The sequence below is a fragment of the Triticum aestivum genome, chromosome 2B (genome assembly GCF_018294505.1).
Source record: "Triticum aestivum cultivar Chinese Spring chromosome 2B, IWGSC CS RefSeq v2.1, whole genome shotgun sequence".
Taxonomy (NCBI): Eukaryota; Viridiplantae; Streptophyta; class Magnoliopsida; order Poales; family Poaceae; genus Triticum; species Triticum aestivum.
In genome coordinates, this window is record NC_057798.1 from 670,961,245 (window position 1) to 670,980,728 (window position 19,484).

At 44.3% G+C, this 19,484-nt stretch overlaps 1 protein-coding gene across 1 annotated transcript; it reads left to right on the forward strand.

The window, feature by feature from the left end:
- The first annotated feature begins 11,722 nt into the window (after positions 1 to 11,722).
- Positions 11,723 to 14,302, forward strand: LOC123046619 (pentatricopeptide repeat-containing protein At2g15980). The gene is made up of 3 exons (XM_044470014.1): positions 11,723 to 13,251; positions 13,584 to 13,653; positions 13,797 to 14,302. The coding sequence occupies exon 1, from the start codon at positions 11,784 to 11,786 to the stop codon at positions 13,209 to 13,211; it is 1,428 nt and encodes a 475-aa protein (XP_044325949.1). The 5' UTR covers positions 11,723 to 11,783; the 3' UTR covers positions 13,212 to 13,251; positions 13,584 to 13,653; positions 13,797 to 14,302.
- The last annotated feature ends 5,182 nt before the right edge of the window (positions 14,303 to 19,484 follow it).

Genomic DNA, 19,484 nt, shown 5'->3' on the forward strand with positions numbered 1-19,484 from the left:
TGAAAACAGCGTCAGTCCGGGTTAGTTTCATTCAAATCATGCAAGTTAGAGTTCAAAACAAGGGCAAAAGTGTTTGGAAAAGTAGATACATTGGAGACGTATCAACTCCCCCAAGCTTAAACCTTTGCTTGTCCTCAAGCAATTCAGTTGATAAACTAAAAGTGATAAAGAAAAACTTTTACAAACTATGTTTGCTCTTGTTGTTGTAAACATGAAAAGCCAGCATTCAAGTTTCAGCAAATATTATGAACTAACCATACTCACAATAACACATAGGTCTCACAATTACTCACATCAATAGCAAAATCAGCTAGCGAGCCATAATAATAAAACTCGGATGACAACACTTTCTCAAAACAATCATAACATGATATAACAAAATGGTATCTCGCTAGCCCTTTCTGAGACCGCAAAACATAAATGCAGAGCACCTTTAAAGATCAACGACTGACTAAACATTGTAATTCATGGTAAAAGAGATCCAGTTAAGTCATACACAATATAAATCAATAATAATGAATGCAAATGACAGTGTGCTCTCTAGCTGGTGCTTTTAATAAGAAGGGTGATGACTCAACATAAAAGTAAATAGATAGGCCCTTCGCAGAGGGAAGCAGGGATTTGTAGAGGTGCCAGAGCTCGATTTTAAAATAGAGTTTGAATAAGATTTTGAGCGGCATACTTTCGCTGTCAACGCAACACCTATGAGATGGCTGTATCTTCCATACTACATGCATTATAGGCAGTTCCCAAACAGAATGGTGAAGGTTTATACTCCCCCAACCACCAACAAGCATCAATCCATGGCTTGCTCGAAACAACGAGTGCCTCCAACATACAACAGACCTGGGGGAGTTTTGTTTAATTATTTTGATTTGCTTTGATCTTTTTGGATCATGGGACTGGGCATCCCGGTTACCGGCCCTTTCTCGTGAATGAGGAGTGGAGTCCACTCCTCTGAGAATAACCCACCTAGCATGGAAGATATAGGCAGCCCTAGTTGTAACATGAGCTGCTCGAGCATACAAAACAGAATTTCATTTGAAGGTTTGGAGTTTGGCACATACAAATTTACATGAAACGGCAGGTAGATACCGCATATAGGAAGGTATAGTGGACTCATATGGAACAACTTTGGGGTTCAAGGAGTTTGGATGCACAAGCAGTATTCCCACTTAGTACAGGTGAAGGCTAGCAAAAGACTGGGAAGCGACCAACTGAGAGAGCGACAACAGTCGTAAGCATGCATTAAAATTAATTCACACCGAGTACAAGCATGAGTAGGATATAATCCACCATGAACATAAATATCGTGAAGGCTATGTTGATTTGATTCAACTACATGCGTGAACATGTGCCAAGTCGAGTCACTCGATTCATTCAAAGGAGGATACCATCCCATCATACCACATCATAATCATTCTAATAGCATGTTGGCACGCAAGGTAAACCATTATAACTCATAGCTAATCAAGCATGGCACAAGCAACTATAATCTCTAAATGTCATTGCAAATATGTTTACTTCATAATAGCTGACTCAGGAACGATGAATCATCATATTTACAAAAACAAAAGAGGTCGAGTTCATACCAGCTTTTCTCATCCCAATAAGTCCATCATATATCATCATTATTGCCTTTCACTCGCACGACCGAACGATGTGTATAATAATAAGAGTGCACGTGCATTGGACTAAGCTAGAATCTGCAAGCATTCAACTCAAGAGAGAAGACAAGTAATATGGGCTCTAAATTAAATAAACAATCATGCATATAAGAGCCACTAAGCATTTTCATATGGTCTTCTCGACCCCCAAAGGAAAGAAAAGAAAATAAAACTATTTACATGGGAAAGCTCCCAACAATTAAAAAGAAGAACTAGAAATATTTTTGGATTTTCATTTTAATTTCTACTATAAGCAAGGAAATTAAACTAACTATTTTTTGGTTTTTCTCAAGGTTTATCAAACACACAAGAAGAAAACTAGAAAAAGGAATGTAAACTAGCATGGATAATACAATGAAAGAGTATGAGCACCGACGACTAGTGTGTGAACATGAATGTAAAGTCAGTGAGAAATACATACTCCCCCAAGCTTAGGCTTTTGGCCTAAGTTGGTTTAATACCAAGGACCGCCACTACTCTCTCCGGTGTAATGAGAGGTATAATCATGATACCACTGGCTAGTCATCTCCGGATCCCACTGGACAGATGATGCATGGTAAGGGTCCAGCTTAGGTTCCGGCTCAGGTTCGGGTTCTGGAGTGGCCTGAGCTCGATGATTGTTCACCGCCTCCGGTGTAACGAGAAATTTTTCTGCAAGCAAATCAAACAACAGAGGCGCAGGCAAAATAATAATCTCAAAGTGTTTCTTATTGAATCTAAGTTTATACAAGAGCATCCTATCTTCGTTGTCAACAATAAACTTATGTGCTACCATGCTCTTGTAATCTAGAATGTGAGGAGGCAATATTGTCTCCCTTTCCTCATGGTGCCTAATGGGTATCTGAAAATGTCTAGCAAGACGTGCGGCATAGATACCTCCAAATATGGGGGCTTTTGTACGATTAAGGGCTAGCCATTTAGCAACGATGGCACCCATATTAAAACTATTGTCTCCAAGCAAAGCATGTTGAAGCATTATAATATCACGAACACTCAAGTTTCCACTATTCCCACGACCAATCAAGCATCTACTAGCGAATATGGCAAAGTAGCGTAAAACAGGAAAGTGTATGCTAGAGACTTTCGCCTTGGAGCCCTTCTTTGGCTCCTCTACAGCGATAATATCAGCAAAGCCAGCCACATCTTCACGATGGGGTTCCTCTAATTCTCCCTCATAAGGTATCCTACATACCGCGCAAAAATGACGTAAAGACATTTCTTTGAACTCGTCATATAAATGAAATGATACTGCAGGCGGTGATTTCTTATAGGATAATAATAAAAGTTTTGCACGAAAGTATTGGTAAGTAAGAGATATTGATCGATTCGATCGTTGATGAAACCGGTGAGGCCTGCAGTCTCAACTAAAGCATAAAAGCCTTCATGAATTCCAGCCTCTCTCAAGAAATCATCACAAGGCCATTCACACGGTCGTACTTCCGTTAAGCGAGGAAGATTATACTTGGCTTTTTCCTTCTCTTTAGCTTGTTTTTCCTGGGAGCTTTGGCTAGAAGAGCCTCTCAAAAGTTTCCTCAACATTTTCTGAAAAAATCTGAAATTTTTAGTAACTTCAAAATAAAAGTGAATAAAACTAAACAAGACTGGTAGCAACTACTCCTACAAGTGCCTAGAGCCCATATCATGCATTAGAATTACTTGGAACCTCAAAGATTTAACATGCAAGCTCAAGAACATGGTCATCTAAGCAGCAAAAATTTGCAATGAATAAAGCACTAGAACAAAAACTAATTGGACCAATGGAGGAGTCACATACCAAGAAACTATCTCCCTAAGTAGTTTTGTGAATGGAGCTTTGAGCTAAGAGATCGAAAATCGCAGCAAAACGAGCTAGAACTCGTGCTTGAGCTGGATGGGGATTTTTTGGGTAGAAGATGAAGTGTGTGGAAGCTGGCATAAGTGGAGGGGAGCCACCAGGGGCCCACGAGACAGGGGGCGCGCCCTACAAGGGGGGCACCCTCCTCTCTCGTGGCCTGGTGCTTGCCCCTCCTGTAGTGTTTTCAGAGCCTAAAATACTCAAATATTCCTGAAAAAATCATACTAAATTTGCAGGGCGTTTGGAGCACTTTTATTTTCGGACTATTTTTTAATACACGGATAATTCAGGAAACAGATGGATAATACTATTTTTGCTTTATTTATTCTAAAAACCAGAAAGTAAAAAGAGGGTACAGAAGGTTGTGCCTTCTAGTTTCATCCATCTCGTGGCCATCAAAATGAACCCGCTAACAAGGTTGATCAAGTCTTGTTAACAAACTCATTCCGAATAACACGGAACCGGAGAAATTTTGAATAACACTAAGTTACCTCAACGGGGATATGAAAATCCCCAACAATAAGAATATCATATATTTTTCTTGACACTAGGGAGAGGAAATTCAAAATCTCCAAAAATGATAGTTGGAACTTTTTCAATAGAATTGATGCTATGAACTTGAGATTGTTTCCTCAGAAAGTGTACCGTATGCTCATTGCCATTAACATGAAAAGTGACATTGCCTTTGTTGCAATCAATAACAGCCCCTGCAGTATTAAGAAAAGGTCTACCAAGGATAATAGACATACTATCGTCCTCGGGAATATCAAGAATAACAAAGTCCGTTAAGATAGTGACATTTGCAACCACAACAGGCACATCCTCACAAATACCGACAGGTATAGCAGTTGATTTATCAGCCATTTGCAAAGATATTTCAGTAGGTGTCAACTTATTCAATTCAAGTCTACGATATAAAGAGAGAGGCATAACACTAACAACGGCTCCAAGATCACATAAAGCAGTTCTAACATAATTTCTTTTAATGGAGCATGGTATAGTTGGAACACCCGGATCTCCAAGTTTCTTTGGTATTCCACCCTTAAAAGTGTAATTAGCAAGCATGGTGGAAATTTCAGCTTCCGGTATCTTTCTTTTATTTGTGATGATATCCTTCATATACTTAGCATAAGGATTTACTTTAAGCATATCAGTTAAGCGCATACGTAAGAAAATAGGTCTAATCATTTCAGCAAAGCGCTCAAAATCCTCATCATCCTTTGACTTGGATGCTTTAGGAGGAAAGGGCATGGGTTTATGAACCCATGGTTCTCTTTATTTCCCGTGCTTCCTAGCAACAAAATCTCTCTTATCATAACGTTGGTTTCTTGATTGTGGGTTATCAAGACCAACCGCAGGTTCAATCTCTACATCATTGTTATTACTAGGTTGAGCATCAACATGAGCATCATTATTAGCATTATCATCAGGTTCATGTTCATCTCCGGATTGTGTTTCAGCATCAGAGATAGAAGTATCGTTGGGATTCTCAAGTGTTTCTACATTAGGTTCACTAGAAGTTTGCAACATCCTATCATTCTTCTTTTTCTTCTTCTTAGAAGAACTAGGAACATCTAGATTATTATTCTGAGAATCTTGTTCAATTCTTTTAGGGTGGCCTTCAGGATACAAAGGTTCCTGAGTCATTCTACCAGTTCTAGTAGCCACTCTAACGGCAAAGTCATTTTTATTATTCAATTCATCAAGCAAATCATTTTGAGCTTTGAGTACTTGCTCAACTTGAGTAGCAACCATAGAAGCATATTTGCTAACGCGGTGAAGTTCATTTTTAACTCTAGCCAGATTATCACATACGTGTCCTATCTCGAAAGCATTATTCTTTAACTCTCTACCAACATAGGAATTAAAACTTTCTTGTCTAGCCATAAAGTCATCAAATTCATCTAAGCATGGGTTATGAAATTTAGTGGAGGGTATTTCAACTTTATCGTATCTATAGAGAGAATTTACCTTTACTACCTGTGTCGGGTTATCAAGACAATGTGGTTCTTCAGGCGGTAAATTAAGACCATGTATTTCTTCAATAGGTGCTAAATTCTTAACGTCTTTAGCTTTAATACCTTTTTCTTTCATTGATTTCTTTGCCTCTTGCATATCTTCAGGACTGAGAAATAAAACACCTCTCTTCTTCGAAGTGGGTTTAGAAATAGGCTCAGGAGTTGGCTCAATTGGTTCAGGAATTACTTCAGGAACTGGCTCAGGAAGAATCCAATTATTTTCATTATTCAACATATTATTCAATAATATTTCAGCTTCGTCGACTGTTCTTTCCCTGAAAACACAACCAGCACAACTATCCAAGTGGTCCTTGGAAGCATCGGTTAGTCCATTGTAAAAGATATCAAGTATTACATTTTTCTTAAGAGGATGATCATGCAAAGCATTAAGTAACCGGAGAAGCCTCCCCCAAGCTTGTGGGAGACTCTCTTCTTTGATTTGCACAAAATTATATATTTCCCACAAGGCAGCTTGTTTCTTATGAGCAGGGAAATATTTAGCAGAGAAGTAATAAATCATATCCTGGGGACTACGCACACAACCATGAGCAAGAGAATTATACCAAGTCTTAGCATCACCCTTTAATGAGAACGAGAATATCTTAAGGATATATAAATAGCAAGACTTCTCATCATGAGTAAACAGGGTGGCTATATCATTCAACTTGGTAAGATGTGCCACAACAGTTTCAGATTCAAGGCCATAAAAAGGATCAGATTCAACTAAAGTAATAATATCAGGATCAACAGAGAATTCATAATCCTTATCAGTAACACAGATAGGTGAAGTAGCAAAAGTAGGATCGGGTTTCATTCTAGCATTAAGAGACTGCTGCTTCCATTTAGCTAATAATTTCTTAAGATCATTTCTATCATTTCAAGCAAGAATAGCTTCGGCAGCTTCTTTGTTCATAACATAACCCTTAGGAATAACAGGTAATACATAATCATTGGGGGAATGTTCATCATCACTATCATCAATAGTAGGTTCTTAAATATTTTCATTCCCCCTAACTCTCGCAAGTTGTTCATCTAGAAATTCACCTAATGGCAAGGTAGTATCACGCACAGAAGTAGTTTCATCATAAGTATCATGCAAAGCAGAAGTGACATCATCGATAACATGCAACATATCAGAATTCATAGCAGTAGCAGGTTTAGGTGTCGCAAGCCTACTAATAATGGAAGGAGAATCTAGTGCAGAGCTAGATGGCAGTTCCTTACCTCCCCTCGTAGTTGAGGGCAAAATCTTGGTCTTAGCGTCTTTCAAGTTCTTCATAGTGATCAACAGATATAAATCCCAAGTGACTCAGAGAATAGAGCTATGCTTCCCGGCAACGGCGCCAGAAATTAGTCTTGATAACCCACAAGTATAGGGGATCGCAACAGCTTTTGAGGGTAGAGTATTCAACCCAAATTTATTGATTCGACACAAGGGGGGCTAAAGAATATTCTTGAGTATTAGCAGTTGAGTTGTCAATTCAACCACACCTGGATAACTTAGTATCTGTAGCAAAGTATTTAGTAGCAAAAGTGGTATGATAGTAATGGTAACAGTAGTAGGGATGGAAATGGGTACCCATTACCCGCGTACCCTGCGGGTAAAAACTCTATTAGGGCAAGGGTATGGGTCAAAAAAATACCCATGGGCACATAAATAGGAAAATTTCATACCCATCGGGTATAGTGGGTATGGGTATGGTTTACTATAACCCATATCCATGTACCCATGTACCCGCATATATTTTGACAAATAGGCCTTATTTATTATTTATTCACATATTAAACATATTATATGTACATAAATCCCACAACCCTAAAAATGCTTCATCCTGCATTCTTGTTAGGCCACCGCACCACAATAGCTATCCCATGAGCGAGTATGCGTTGCTGTCATGATGTGTTGTTTTTATAAATTATTATTATTATTTGTTGTTTACGACTATGTAATGCTCAAATTGATGTGTTGCAAATCTGCGTAATTTTACCCGCGGGTACCCATTTACCCTGATGGGTGACGGGTACGGGAAAAAATTATACCCGTCAACGGGTATGGGTATGGGTGATGGGTAAGGTTTGACATGACGGGTAAGGGTTTGGGGTGGCTCCACCCGTACCCAAACCCTGCGGGTGCCATCCCTAAACAGTAGCAACAGTAAAGATAAATGTTTTTGGGTTTTTGTAGTAGTTGTAACAGTAGCAACGGAAAAGTAAATAAGCGAAGAACAATATATGAAAAGCTCGTAGGCAATAGATCAGTGATGGATAATTATGCCGGATGCGATTCCTCATGCAATAGTTATAACATAGGGTGATATAGAACTAGCTCCAGTTCATCAATGTAATGTAGGCATGTATTCCGTAAATAGTCATACGTGCTTATGGAAAAGAACTTGCATGACATGTTTTGTCCTACCCTCCCGTGGCAGCGGGGTCCTAGCGGAAACTAAGGGATATTAAGGCCTCCTTTTAATAGAGAACCGGACCAAAGCATTAACACATGGTGAATACATGAACTCCTCAAACTACGGTCATCACCAAGAAGTGTCCCGATTATTGTCACTTCGGGGTTGTCAGATCATAACACATAATAGGTGACTATAGACTTTCAAGATAGGATCAAGAACACAATATATTCATGAAAACATAATAGGTTCAGATCTGAAATCATGGCACTCGGGCCCTAGTGACAAGCATTAAGCATAGCAAAGTCATAGCAACATCAATCTCAGAACATAGTGGATACTAGGGATCAAACCCTAACAAAACTAACTTGATTACATGGTAAATCTCATCCAACCCATCACCGTCCAGCAAGCCTACGATGGAATTATTCACGCACGGCGGTGAGCATCATGAAATTGGTGATGGGGGATGGTTGATGATGACGACGGCGACGAATCCCCCTCTCCGAAGCCCCGAACGGACTCTAGATCAGTCCTCCCAAGAGAGATTAGGGCTTGGCGGCAACTCCGTGTCGTAAAACGCGATGAAACTTTCTCTCTGATTTTTTTCTCCGCGAGACGGAAGATATAGAGTTGGAGTTGAGGTCGGTGGAGGTCCAGGGGGCCCAAGAGATAGGGGGCACGCCCTAGGGGGGCGCCCCCCCTATCTCGTGGACAGCCCGTGGGCCCCCTGGCCTTGATTCTTTCGCCAAAAATTCTTATTAATTCTGAAAAGTGCTTCCATGGATTTCTAGGACATTCTGAGAACTTTTCTTTTCTACACATAAAACAACATCATGGCAGTTCTGCTGAAAACAATGTCAGTCCGGGTTAGTTTCATTCAAATCATGCAAGTTAGAGTCCAAAACAAGGGCAAACGTGTTTGGAAAAGTAGATACGTTGGAGACGTATCAGCGGGAAAGCTCGAACGGAGGGAGAATGGTGGCGGGAGTTGGGGCGGTGAGGGAGGGGCTAAAAAGGGGTGGACTCGGCGGGAGGTGAGTCGAAATCCTCCCGCCGATTTTCGGTGATGCGGGCAAGCTTGCACCATCTCCCCTGCTCGCACGAGGGGAGAAGCGCGTCGCCCTCCCCTGCCTCGAACGAGCCAGGCTCGCGAGCTACTGCCGATTCAGACGTTTCCCCTGGGCCTGGCTTGGATGTGCTTTAAGTTCTGTGTGATGCAGACCGCACAGTGAAAGCAGGCAACCAAACGGGCCACTTTCTTTCCACGTGGGCCAGGTTGGGCCTAATGCGGGCAACCAAACACGCTCGTACTGTATGTCGTCATGGAGCGGCTTAGAGCATCTCCAGCCATGCCCCCAACAGGCCCTCCCCAGGCATTTTTTCCGCGCCAGCGCCAAAAAAAGGGCCCAGTCCCCCCCCCCCCAAAGCCCATTTTTTGCCGGCTTGGGCCGAAATTGGTGCCGGCGGACCCAGGTAGAACCCGGCGCTCTGGGAGGCGCTTGGGGCGCCAGCACAAGCGAAAAGGGGCGTGTGGGTCCGCCCTGTCGGCGAGTCGAGCGCCTCTTCCCGCTGTTTCTTCCTGCTTTTCCCCCACTTCCCTCCCATTTGCCCCTTTCCTCCCGCCATTCTCCCTCTCGCTCGCCTCCCAGCCGGCCGCCATGCCACCGAAGAAGTACGCCGTCCCCCGCGCCACGGCAACCGCTACCGCCTCCGTCGCCCAGCCGAAGCAGAGGAAGCCGAGGGCGCCGCCGTCCAAGCCGCCGGACATGTCAAACGCCGATTGGAGGGTGGAAGTGCAGCGACGGGAGGCCGTAACCGCCGACCGGCGAAACAGGGCCCTCGCCAAGAAGGTCCGTGACAATGCGGCGCGCGGCTGCGGGCGCTGCTGCCGCCGACCAGGCCGAGGCCGAGGTGGCTCGCGCAGGGATGATGAATCCCCCCGGCAACCACGCGCAGTACGTGCCCTGGGGGTCACTGGGCTACGCCGACGGGGACGCACACGGTGGGTTCAACCCTAACATCGCTTTCCCCCATGGCCACCCGGCCCAGCGCACGCCCTCGTCCGCCTTCGCTGGCGTGCAGTACCCTCCATACAACTACTCGCCGCCCGCGTACGTGTCCTCCCCGACGCCCCCTCTCGCCGTTGCGTGCTGCCCTTCTCTCACCTCGGCGGCGCCGACGAGACCGAGGCCGACATGGACGACATTATCGCGGAAGGTTCGGCCGCGGCCGCCACGTCTCCCGGGTTCACCGCGGACGAGACGGTGGATCTCAGCGGCGGCATGGACGGCGAGCTCGGCTACGTCTACGGCGATGAGGAGCAGGACGAGGAGGACGAGGAGGACGAGGAGGAACCGGCGAGGAGGCGCAAGAACAAGAAGGCGCCGGCCAGGCCAGAGCCGCGCATCAAGTGGTCGTCCAAGGAGGAGGAATGCCTCGCCGAAGCATGGAAAGTCGTCTGCCTCGACCCGACCACCGGCGCGAACCAGAGCATCAAGACGTACTGGGCGCGCATCAAGGCCGAGTTCGACGAGCGCAAGCTCGTCGAACCCCTACTTCAAAGGCGTCTACATGCAGCGCGGGGCGAAGGCGATGGCGAACCATTGGGGGCGTATCCAGGGGGCGTGCAACAAATGGCATGGGGTCGTCGAGGAGGTCGCCGGTCGCCCGGAGAGCGGCGCCAGCATTGAGGATCAGGTATGCCACGCCGGTCTCCCACCTCTTCTCGCTGTTCACGCGCCAACTGTTTGTTCGTCCCCGCGCAGTTGCTGCGTATGTTCGGCCTATATCGGCAGGGCAACAACGACGCTGAGTTCAAGTTCCTCCACATCTACAAGCGCATCGACAAGTGCGACAAGTGGGCGAAAGTCCAGCGCACCCTCGAGAAGGCCAAGGAGACCTACAAGCCTGACGCGCCGGCTCCGGGCGCATCAGATGGGCGGCCGGACAGCAACAAAGGTGCCAAGAAGGGGAAACACGCCGACGCGGCGGCAGCTCGCGTGCAGGAGTCCATCCAGCACTGCCTCGCCGACGCACAAGTCCGGGCCGCCCTTCGTGAAGAGAAGACCGAGGCGCGCTGGTCGGCGTTGATGTCGACCAGCGCCGTCAAGCTCGGCCTACTCCGGACCAACGTCGCCGCAAAGAAGAGGAACACCGACCTGGCTTTCCTGCTGGGCGGGGCGGACATGCTCCAGAGCACCGATGAGGCGGTCAAGGCGTGGTACAGGGCACATGTCGGCCTCATCCTGGACCAGCTTCCCTCGACGACGCCGCCCACGCCCACGACGCCCTCACTCACGCCGCCGCCGTCGCCAAGCCCAACCGATGATGCCGCCGAGACTGCCCGCAGCACAGAAGCCACGCCGCCAAGCGCAGAGGCCCCGTCAAGCCCGCGCACGTCGACTCCGGCGACGCCGGAGGCCGACCTCGTCGCCTGATGCGCGCTTCCGTTCTTTCCTGCTTTTTTTTACGCCGAACATTTCATCCGGCCGCCGATCTAGGCCGCTTGATTGCCGGATTGTGGCGTCTATTTTGGGCGCGGGAACGACTATGTTTGAATTTTGCCGTGGCGGGGCGGGGGGGGGGGGGGGGGAAGTGGGGCTGGGGCGTGACTAGGAGCTAGGCCGGCCCCAGGGGCCGAACTAGCGCCGGCTCGCCCCCAGGCCGCATTTTTTCAACGCCCTGGGGGGCCGAACGGCTGGAGATGCTCTTAGACTTGTTGTTGTGTTTTTTTTTTGGTTTTACTGTACATAATTAGTCGAGCAAAGAACTTCTTCTATTTTTAACCTGGTTCAGAAGAACAAGAAAAAGAAAGCACGGTAGTGCGTCTCGTTCCGAAGCCACTCCCCACACCTCTATGCACGCCGCCGTCCGCGCCGCCGCGCCCAGCGGAGATGCCACCGCCGACCCTTCCTCGCCGTACTTCATCGACGACGCCCACCCGTACGCGGCCGCCGCCGCCTCCGCGCTCACCTCCCACCGCGCCAAGACCAAGTGGTCCCAACTCGCCTCCCTCCCGCTCCCCGACCCCCTCCCGGCGTCCGCCGTCTCCGCCGTCCTCCTCCTCCTCCGCCACCGGCCCCACGTAGCGCTCAGCTTCCACCAGTTCGCCCTCCGCCGCCTCCTCCCCGCCCGCTCCCCTCCCCCGCTCATCTTCTCCGCCTCCGCCGCGCACGTCGCGGCCGCCTCCCGCCTCCGGCGCGCGGCCATATCCGTCCTCTCCTCCGCCACCTGCCACTACTCCCCCTCCCAGATCTTCAACGCCCTCGCCGCCACCTACCGCCGCTTCGCGTCGGCCCCCTTCGTCTTCGACCTCCTCCTCCTCGCTTACCTCCGCTCCCGCCGCGAACCCCTCGCGGCGGCCTCCATCGCGCGCCGCTACCTTTCCTCCGGCGCCTGCCCCCTCCCCTCCACCGTCGCGCTGCTCTTCCGCTCCCTTCCCTGCGCCGAGTCCGCCCTCGAGATGTACCGCCAAATCTACACGCTTCCGGGTCCAAGAACCAACCGCGTGCTCCAGCCTACGGCGCAGACCTTTAACTCCCTCCTCCTCGCTTTCTACCGCCATGGCAAGTGCCAAGATTTCGACATTGTGCTCGACGAAATGGACAGGTACTCCTGCAAGCACAATGTGGGCACTTACAACATTCGGATGGCCGCGTGCTGTGATGACAGGGAGATGGAGAAGGCGCGAGGATTGTGGGATGAGATGGTTCAGGGAGGGATCCAGCCAGATGTCACCTCATACAACACGATGATTGGTGGGTATTGTGCTGCCGGGGAGATGGGGATGGCAGAGGAGATGTATAAGGACATGGAGATTTCTGGGATTGAGCCAAGTGTGACAACATTTGAGTGGTTAGTCAGAGGGCATTGTAGGACAGGGGATGTTGATGCTGCGATGCTTGTTCGCGTAGACCTCAGAAGGAGGGGATTTGGTATGGCAGCGGAGGTTGTCGAGGAGATGGTTGATAGATTGTGTCAGAAGAGGAGAGTCGAGGAGGCATTAGATATTTTGAGGGCAGAGATGAAGAGGGAAGAGTTCACACCGAGTCGGGGAAGCTATGAGGTGCTGATAAGGGGATTTTGTGAGAAAGGGGAAGTGGAGGTGGCGATGAGACTCCAGGCAGAGATGGCCGGGAAGGGATTCAAAGCCGGTGCTGAGGTATACCATGCTTTTATCCGCGCTTATGAGAAGGATGAGGACCACGAGATGGTTGAGAGGTTGAGGAAGGAAATGGCAGCGATTGGCATTGAGGATGGAAGTGACCTGGATTGTATACAATGATGCGTTTTTCAAGCCTCGTATGTTGCTGTTCAGCACACTGGTAAATTCCTGTTGTAGTTGTCTCATCTAATTTTGTTCATCTCCAGTCTTTACACTGTACATACTAGAGGTCTAGAACGCAGAAATCTTGAGTTGTATCTTTAGAAATGTATGGAGTCTGAGGACTGAGGGTCTTCCACCTCTATTTGTGATTTTTTTTGTTAGATTCATGACTTCTGGCTGGTTATGTGAACTACTTTAGTGATCATCTCCTGGGTTATTACCATATATTTGAATATTTCAACTTTTACAGATTTACATCAATCTTTGTGTCATGCATGCCATTGATATATAGTTGTTGCAGAATATGTAAAGAGAATATGATTTTTGCAGGTTTGTTAAGATCTGTGGTACATGTAGGCAAAGAGTTAATTGGCCAGCTCCCTTCATTATTTGATTTGAGGTATGTACCACATGGACTGCAACTATGAATTTATACAAATTTCACGTTCGATGTATGTAGTGTGTGTCGGTGCTTCCAAAATCTAATGTTTCGGTTGGCACCGATGATAGCAACAAATAACAATATTCCTTCTTATGTCACAGTTCCGCCCTAAGAGAGTTGGCAAGTGCTGCATTCATGCTCAAGGAAGATCCCTGAGACAATGCAAGGTACCCGTTCCTGAATCCTGAGCGCATCACCTAACTGATCTCTCATGATCAGGACTTTGACAGAACTGGATATGACAAGTGTGAGAGTGAGTGTTATATACATGCATCGGAAAGCTGGCAATTGCAAAGGACGAACTCACCAAGAGCGGAAGAAGCAAGACAGTAGTGAGAGGCAGTATGTTCATCACCGTGGTCAGTGTTCTGTCGGTCAGCAAAACCACGCAGCAGGCCAGAGAAGCCAGGCGCTTTGGTGTGATGTGTGTAAAGCTATCCTGGCACTCTTTACCTTTAAAACGAATTTGCTTCTGTCATTCAAATGATTCCATGGAAATTTCAGAGGAATGTACTTTAGGATTTTCTTCTATTGATTTTGGGTCCGTATGTTGTAAAAATTCTACATTAAGTCGACCCTTTTGAAAAAAAGATCTTAGTTTTCTCTATGTGCAATCAAACACTGAAAAAAATAGCACGCTATAGTGTATTGAGAATTCCCCTGCTAACTATATCTGTGTATGACGTCTCGTTAATAGCGCGATATAGCACGCTAATAGCCTATTTTGAGGTCGGCGCTATTTTGTTGTAGCGTGCTATTTTTTTCCTTGAATCAAACAAAGGCAACTTTGTGCTTATCTGATTCAAGTGTGAATGGCATTGCGTCCCTGAACTGTACTGTCTTTTCATCGGTTCAAGCTTTTAGATGAACGAAAATGAAGGCAAATGTTCCGGTGAACTGGATGCTACATGAAACTCAATTTCCAGATGGGACAAAAGTTCCGTGAACTCAAGACCTTGCTCAAGCAATATTAAGACTATAGTTGTTGGCTAACACAACATTTATAGATCTAGAATACACTTGTTAAGTCGAAAGTGTTCTTCTAATCTCGAGCTCAAATGCTCCTAATATAAACAGTAAAATCAGAATGAAAAGAAAACAAAAATCTGATTTATTTTTTTGACAACAAAATTGCTTAGTTTTCTGTTCGCGTGCATATTTTAGTAATGAAATCACCTTCATGGAGGTCTGAGTAAAAATAACAAAATCATCACTTCAAAATGCTTTCAAAAATAGTCTTTTTTTAAATCACAGGCTTAATTACTTATTCAGGAGGATTACAATGGATTTGAATACATCCTATATGAAAGAGGGGGTATTGTTTACCCGAAACATCTTCTACGATCCTCACTAGACTGCTTGATGCATCTATGTGCAGCTTCATTTGATTCCCGGTTAACATGGACAAGAGAGAAGGATTCAGCACCGGAGCTCACATCATGTCTCAGTTTCAAGGTAGCTGCCACAAAGCTTTGTGATGTTTCTGTGGTTGATCTATGAAAGGATGGTGACCTCATTGACGAATTGGTCAATCTCACCTTGCTCAGTGACCTTAGATTTCTTTATAGCGACCACAAGATGATTAGATAAGATGCCTTTGTACACCATGCCATGCCCTCCATGGCCAAGGATCCGTATGCAATCAAAGTTGTTTGTTGCATGCTCCAACTCTTCCAGTGAGAAAATCTTTGTCCTTTCATTTGCATTTTCACTCGATGTTATTAGTCATTCTAAAAGGATGCCACAGTTCTCTACAAAATACTACATTCTTATTGCTTTTGGATGTCTCTTCGCCACCGCTTGCTCACTTGTTTTTTTGCTCCTATTTTACTACAGTAGGTATGATGTTCTTAAAAAAAACCGACCAGTTTTTAAGTAACAAATGTTCATGAATTTTTTTTAAATGAAATTGATTTTTTTGTAAATTTTTATTTTTTTCCTAAAAATGTTCATAGATTTTTCTAAAAATATTCACAGATTTTCGAAATATGTTCACGGATTTTCTAAAATTTATTTGTAAATTTGAAACAATTGTCCGTGGATTTAAAAAAATCATGAATTTGGAAAAAAATCGAGATTTTGAAAAAGTCCACAAATTTGGAAAATTTCATGAATTTCAATTTTTTCACGAATCTGAAAAAAATATATTTTTGAATTGAAAATCTTTGCAGAATTAAAATGTTCCAATTTTCAAAATGTTCATAGATTTGACAAAAACGATCACTAATTTGGAAAACTTTGTGAATTTCAAAAATGTTCTCAAACTTGGAAAAGTTTCACAAACTTGAAAAATCTTCACGAATTTGAAAATTTCAACAAAAAAATTAAAACATTATAAATGTTAAAATTGATCCCGAATTTAGGAAAAATTCATGATTTTGAAAAAAGTCTGTGAATATTGAAAAACGGAAAATTGATAAATAAAAAGGAAACACAAAGAAGAAAACCATACATAATTCCTCGTGGAAAAACAGGAGAAAGAAACAAAAGTTAAATGGGTCGAGCCTGGAAGGATGGTGCACCACGTTGCAGGAACACCTATAAACGACACTTAGGGCGCTGAATAGGATTTGGCCCACGCACGCACCTTTAACCTTTTTTAATCTAAACACACTTACAAAGATGTTTATAGGGATACAATGAAGGTATGGCGGGTATAACAGCCACATATTGCGCCCGAGATCCAGACCAAAAGCATGCTTAGCAAGGCTATGTGCCTCAAATTTTGGAACTCTACTACAAAAAATGAAAGAACACTCATTAAAGTGCTTAGAAGTTTCGATGATCTCCTTCATGATGCTCGCATAAGTTTCTCCAGTCTACTTGTTGATGTCCTGAACCACCATTTGGCAATCGAAAACTATAACCACTTGCAAAGCCAAGTTAGTGAAGGAAATATGCCCTAGAGGCAATAATAAAGTTATTATTTATTTTCTTATTTCATGATAAATGTTTATTATTCATGTTAAAATTGTATTAACCGGAAACTTAGTACATGTGTGAATACTAGACAAAACATAAGTGTCCCTAGTATGCCTCTACTTGACTAGCTCGTTTATCAAAGATGGTTATGTTTCCTAACCATAGACATGTGTTTTCATTTGATGAACGGGATCACATCATTAGGAGAATGATGTGATGGACAAGACCCATTTGTTAGCTTGCATTATGATCGTTACAGTTTCATTGCTACTGCTTTCTTCATGACTTATACATGTTCCTCAGACTATGACATTATGCAACTCCCGAATATCGGAGGAACACTTTGTGTGCTATTAAACGTCACAACGTAAATGGGTGATTGTAAAGATGCTCTACAGGTGTCTCCGAAGGTGTTTGTTGGGTTGACATAGATCGAGATTAGGATTTGTCACTTCGTGTTTCGGAGAGGTATCTCGGGGCCATCTCGGAGAGGTATCTAACTATAAGCCTTGCAATCAATGTGACTAATGAGTTAGTTGCGGGATGAAGTATTGCGGAACGAGTAAAGAGACTTGCCGGTAACGAGATTGAACTAGGTATGATGATGCCGACGATCGAATCTCGAGGAAGTAACATACCGATGACAAAGGGAACAACATATGTTGTTATGCGGTTCGACCGATAAAGATCTTCGTAGAATATGTAGGAGCCAATATGAGCATCCAGGTTCCGCTATTGGTTATTAACCGGAGATGTGTCTCTGTCATGTCTACATAGTTCCCGAACCCGTAGGGTCCGCACGCTTAACGTTCGATGATGATTTGTATTATGAGTTATGTGTTTTGATGACCGAAGTTTGTTCGGAGTCCCGGATGATATCACGGACATGACGAGGAGTCTCAAAATGGTCGATACATAAAGATTGATATATTGGACCATGTTATTTGGACACTGGAAGTGTTCTCCGTTTTTACCTGAAACTATTCAGAACACTTCCAGTGTCCTAATAACATGGTCCAATATATCAATGTTTACCTCTCGACCATTTTGAGACTCCTCGTCATGTCCGTGATCTCATCCGGGACTCCGAACAAACTTCGGTCATCAGAACACATAACTCATAATATAAATCGTCATCAAACGTTAAGCGTGCGGACCCTATGGGTTCGAGAACTATGTAGACATGACCGAGACACATCTCCGGTCAATAACCAATAGCGGAATCTGGATGCTCATATTGGCTCCTACATATTCTACGAAGATCTTTATCGGTCAAACCGCATAACAACATACGTTGTTCCCTTTGTCATCGGTATGTTACTTGTCCGAGATTCGATCGTCGGTATCCCCATACCTAGTTCAATCTCGTTACAGGCAAGTCTCTTTACTCGTTTCATAATGCATCATCCCGCAACTAACTCATTAGTCACATTGCTTGCAAGGCTTATAGTGATGTGCATTACCGAGAGGGCCCAGAGATACTTCTCTGAAACACGGAGTGACAAATCCTAATCTCGATCTATGCCAACTCAACAAACACCATCGGAGACACCTGTAGATCATCTTTATAATCACCCAGTTGCGTTGTGACATTTGATAGCATACTAATTGTTCCTTCGGTATTCGGGAGTTGCATAATCTCATAGTTAGAGGAACATGTATAAGTCATGAAGAAAGCAATAGCAATAAACTAAACGATAATAATGTTAAGCTAACGGGTGGGTCTTGTCCTTCACATCATTCTCTAATGATGTGATCCCGTTCATCAAATGACAACACATGTCTATGGCTAGGAAACTTAACCATCTTTGATTAATGAGCTAGTCAAGTAGAGGCGTACTAGGGACACTCTGTTTGTCTATGTATTCACACATGTACTAAGTTTCCGTTTAATACAATTATAGCATGAATAATAAACATTTATCATGATATAAGGAAATATAAATAATAACTTTATTATTGCCTCTAGGGCATATTTCCTTCAGTCTCCCACTTGCACTAGAGTCAATAATCTAGTTCAAATCGCCATGTGATTAAACATTAATAATTCACATCGTCATGTGAATAACACCCATAGTTCACATCTACATGTGCCAACATCCAAAGGGTTTACTAGAGTCAGTTATCTAGTTCAATTGCCATGTGATTAACACCCAAAGAGTACTAAGGTGTGATCATGTTTTGCTTGTGAGAGAGGTTTAGTCAACGGGTCTGCCACATTCAGATCCGTATGTATTTTGCAAATTTCTATGTCTACAATGCTCTGCACATAGCTACTCTGCTAATTGCTCCCACTTTCAATATGTATCCAGATTGAGACTTAGAGTCATCCGAATCAGTGCCAAAGCTTGCATCGATGTAACCCTTTACAACGAACTTTTTGTCACCTCCATAACCGAGAAACATATCCTTATTCCACTAAGGATCATTTTGACCGCTGTCCAGTGATCTACTCCTGGATCATTGATAACCCACAAGTGTAGGGGATCGCAACAGCTTTCGAGGATAGAGTATTCAACCCAAATTTATTAATTCAACACAAGGGGAGCCAATGAATATTCTTAAGTATTAGCAGTTGAGTTGTCAATTCAACCACACCTGGATAACTTAATATCTGCAGCAAAGTATTTAGTAACAAAGTAGTATGATAGTAATGGTAACAGTGGCAAAAGTAAGTTTTGTAGTAATTGTAACAGTAGCAACGAAAAAGTAAATAAGCGAAGCACAATATGTGAAAAGCTCGTAGGCATTGGATCAGTGATGGATAATTATGTCGGATGCGATTCCTCATGTAATAGCTATAACATAGGATGACACGGAACTAGCTCCAGTTCATCAATGTAATGTAGGCATGTATTCCGAATATA